Genomic DNA, 4,722 nt, shown 5'->3' on the forward strand with positions numbered 1-4,722 from the left:
ATCCCGGGCCGAGTGGGTCGCGGAAGTGGGGAGACGAGACGGGAGGTTCCGCCCTTACGTCCCGAGCCGTGAGCTGTGGGAGCGCAGGGGGGAGTCAGCGTGAAGCGCTGTAGAACGGGGACCCCGTCCCATTCCACCACGCGAAGACAGTTTGCGTGGGTGGGGTGGATCAGTACGTGCCACTGAATGTGTGAGTACGACTGGGAAGAAGTAACCAGCGAGATAGCTGTGCGGAGATACGTTCCCCAAGTAAACAAACACGAGACGTAGAGCGTTCGTGGTTTTTGTGATCTGTGTGTAACAGAAATGACAATTGACAGAAGTATTGCCTGAGACAATGACTTCGTGTGTAGTGAGACAGACAGGCTCTCACGAAACAAAGCTTGAAGTGTTCTACGTGTGTGCACGTGAATTATAGACTGCATGAGAAAGTAACATGTGTGTATTTCTGTGCAGCTAGATTTCTGTATAATTATTGACAGAAATAGAACTTTCATATTGAGTGAGAGTGATTTGTAGAATGAATGGGAAATAATATGTTTATGTTGTGTTGATTATTTCAATAGAGGTACATGGGCAAAGGGCTGTAACCGTGTTCTTGTCTTTGTGCCTGGTTGGAGTGTTGTGTGTGTGTGTGAAGGCTAGATAGTAAACAGAGAGAAGCACGCACAATTTCTGATAGGAGTAAATATACATACATACAGACATACACACGTAAATTCCAGTCGTAACAGCAGGGTGGGAGAGCGATGTAAATGGAAAAAACACATTACATTGTTATCAATAAGATTAAACGGATTGTGCAATAACAACAAGGACAACAAAAAACAACAGTGACCTATGACACACCATGAAATGAATATTTAATCAATACTCCATCGTCTGCGTTGCGGGTGTGAATTGTGATCCGCAAGACAGTGAGGAATGAGGGGGGGAGGGGGGGCGGAGGCGATTGATTATTGATATTTCTGTGTGTGTGAATTGTGGTCCGGTCACGGGCGGGAGGGAGGGGGGTGAGGTTTTGGCGTGGGTATGAAGCGAGCAAAACAATAACCACACCACACAGAATCCTCGAGGCAATGCGGACGCACATTCTATTAAAAATAATAAGAAAACAAAAATCATATTTTCTTATACACACTACAAAAGGGGAAAACATTTCATACAGAATATAGTATTGACGTTGCAACATTGTTGCATTGAACGCATTGCATACAAATGAAAATACAAAACATTTGATGACAAAAGGGATTAACATATACTGGCATTACAATTCATGTTTCTTGTGGAGAGGAATTACTATGATCATTGGCTTGTATACTATGATTATCAATACATGCACAGAAAGAACAAAACAATAACAAAGCACAAAAACATCAGACATGAACAGTATTTTATGTACACATCAAGTTGGAATGGAACTGGCGCCTTAACGTGTTCACAAAAGTGGTATTTTGGATGTGTAGGGGTATGAATGGAATTCCAGAGAGAGGCTCCTCAGAAGGCTAAACTTGACTTATACAGGTCTAGACGAGGGATAGGGGGGATCTGATTCTGGGACACATATCTTTCTGTGGCATGACTAAAATGTGATTTTAAATGTCTAGGAACATCATTGTTCATTACTTTATAAATAAAAAACAGCCTTGTTTAGCGTAAACAGATCTTTCAAGGGAAAGACATTAAGGAGCTTTAATCTATCATCTGTTGTCTTATTTGACTCGTGCAGAATCAGTTTTGCGGGACGGCGATGAAGATAATTTCGTCGTTTTAAATGAACATCAAAGCAGATATTCCAAAGTGTTGAAGCAAAGTTTACATGAGGCAGTATGTGGGCGTAATAGAACATCTTGAATGCCTCCAAATCGGCATAATACCTTAATTTAAACAATGAATACAAATTCTTAGATACCAATTTGCAAATTTACTCAAGTGAGTTTGTCATTTTAATTCTTGATCAACAGTTACAACTAATAAGTTATGCTCTTTAACTTGTTGCACTTGAATTGAACATATTGCCAGGTGTAGCTGAACAGATCTTAATTGGTGTTTTTGTCTGGTTGTATATGTTCTGCGCGAACTTAGAATCCGGTTTCATTCTAGAATGGACCGGGTCCAGGTTGGAATTCTAACCCTGCGCAAGTACAGGGGTGCCATTCTAGAATGAAACCCTTGAATAAAGGGGGCCGTAATGTTTGTAGGTAAGACAGAGTTGTCTTCCCTTGAATTATCTCCACCTGCACCTTCCCTTTGATAAAATGGGGCTGATTTGTCTACCCCTGAAAAAATCCTTTGGCGATCTTGCGATGTCATGTCATGTCAAGAAAGTTGACACTCCTGAGTACGCAATAAACAAAGGCAGACCATAGCAAGGGGGACTACCAGGGCGGTATTGTTTGCAGGGCAGTTGTTTTTGTGATGAGAGCCGGTTGCGGCCGCTTGCAATGTCAGCGCTGTCTCCCTCTCGGAAATGTCCGGTTTTTTGACAATTTTTTTGACAGACAGACAGACAGACGGTCAGACCGACTAACCGACAGACAGACCAACAGAAGGACAGAGTGAGTTATAGAGCTGTTGTCACAGGTTTAAAAAAAAGTTGACATTAATATATCTTCACAATTCAGAAGACCAACTTCATGTATATGAATAAGATTAAAAGTTACAAGCGAGATCGGCAAAACACTGTCAGTCCGGAAATTTCCGTTCGTAGCGATCAGTGCTGAGTGTCTCTCAAAATCGTAATCACTTTCAGAACATCACAATCCCAATTCACGATGTCTTTGAGTAAAGTGTAAAAAAACCCGAGAAAAAAACCCAACCAAACACACAAAAAACAAAAACAAACAGAAAATCCACATTTGTGGCTTTGGCTGTGTGATACTGATAGTCTAACTGAAATGACTATTCCAACTTGGACCCAAATTCCAACCTTGCGCACGGCCGATTCTAGAATGGACCAGCAACAAGGGTTTCATTCTAGAATGGCACCCCTGTACTTGCGCAGGGTTAGAATTCCAACCTGGACCCGGTCCATTCTAGAATGAAACCGGATTCTAAGTTCGCGCAGAACATATATAATCACCGTACTTTTGGTTTTAAGAGGTTTCATTTTGATATTTCGCTTAAGTGAGCTTCTGTACGTGCGTGTGTGTGTGTGTGTGTGTGTGTGTGTGTGTGTGTGTGTGTGGGGGTGGGGGTGTGGGTGTCTGTGTGTGTGGGTGTTTGTGTGCGTTCGTGCGTGCTTGTGTGCGTGTGTGTGTGTGTGTGTGTGTGTGTGTGTGTGTGAATGCGATGGTGTACCATCATTATGTGTAGCAATGGTTTGTGATTGTAGTTGAGAACGATCGAATTTTTTTAGCTGTGTATTGTGTACGTGATTGTGTTTCTATCTATTTGAAGATTGTTTAAATATTTATTTTTGCTGTATTGAAGATTATTATATCTGCTGTCAGATGTCACCAACGCTGTTTGTACAAAGCACCTCGTTTGAAATAGACAAACCCATCGCTCGAAGTATAAATCTAGGTCACGCATCATACCGCTGTCGTCCCAAAGACGTGTACTGTTGGCTTCACACAACAATCTGTACTCGGAAGCTAAAGAACTTCGCATCCTCAAACCTGACATAAGTACATATATTACTAGTCTCCACATTTCATCCACTCAAAACGCAGAAAATGTCTAATTGAATAGCTTTCACTCGTCGTGCCTAGCCATGTATGCAACCGAGCGGTGAAAACAAAACTCACGTTTCAGACAAAGCTTCCTCTATTAATGTTGCACTAATTTTCGAAATGACAAAATGATGACAAAAACGATGTTTGGCGTCTTGTTGTCAGACCAGCGTCTTTGTCTGTCCTTGGAGAGCATATCGAGCCACCAAACATCTTATAATATCTTAATTTATTGCAACAACCATGTTGATTGCTTAAGAATGAGCTTAATTATTGTGGGATAAAACACACCAAAAAAACACATATGTGTGCTCGAATATTTGGGATTGTTTCCACAGTTAAATGAAGTGTCCACCACAAGGCTGATTCCTTAGCGCGGTGTGGTGGTTTGAGTGCCTCGATGACCCGGAGGGCTATGCCAGCGGGAGTGTAAACTCCTGGTAGGGCCACCCAAGCTGGACAGGTCAAAGGGTAGAGGTCAGACTAATTCAGCCATCTCTCCCCGAGGCTAATGGGGTATGAGAAGGATCACTCAGACAAAAAAACCAAGGACGGGGGACGTTCTGCAGCCATGGACGGCAAGTCTCCTACGACAAGGAAAAGTCGGAGAAGAAACCACTGCTGAAGACGGATGTGCTGGGCCAAAACGCGCGTAACGACAGTGCAACGCATTTCACTCCTATGATGGACAACGACGATTCAAAAAGTGATCGACAAGAAGAAGAAGAAGAAGAAGAAGAAGAAGAAGAAGAAGAAGAAATGAAGTGTACCCTATCTCTATTTGTTTTCAACATACGATCTCATCGAGTACTGATATCGCACTCTGGGCTGCTGTATTTAGCAGACGACAGTAAAAGTATGTGTCACAGTTGCATCCCCTGCCCAGGCTGGCAAAGTCTATCATTCTTGTGACAAATATAAATTGAAGACACTAGTACAGTATGTACAGCATACAATGAGTCGATGCAGTTACCACTTTTTCAATGCCTTCTTCACCACAGTCAACGGTAGCGCCGTCACCTGTCGAAAGGAAAAGGAAAACAAATCA

The 4,722-nt window shown here is 42.3% G+C and overlaps 1 protein-coding gene across 1 annotated transcript in view; it reads right to left on the reverse strand.

The window, feature by feature from the left end:
* Window positions 1-3,307: 3,307 nt before the first annotated feature.
* Window positions 3,308-4,722, reverse strand: part of LOC138977439 (E3 ubiquitin/ISG15 ligase TRIM25-like) — an 8,729-nt gene continuing 7,314 nt past the window's right edge. The window contains exon 5 of the mRNA XM_070350316.1: window positions 3,308-4,694. Within this exon, the coding sequence (XP_070206417.1) occupies window positions 4,644-4,694 (51 nt within the window). The 3' untranslated portion in view covers window positions 3,308-4,643. The remainder of the gene's footprint in view (window positions 4,695-4,722) is intronic.

The sequence above is a fragment of the Littorina saxatilis genome, linkage group LG9, assembly GCF_037325665.1.
Source record: "Littorina saxatilis isolate snail1 linkage group LG9, US_GU_Lsax_2.0, whole genome shotgun sequence".
NCBI classification, from domain to species: Eukaryota; Metazoa; Mollusca; class Gastropoda; order Littorinimorpha; family Littorinidae; genus Littorina; species Littorina saxatilis.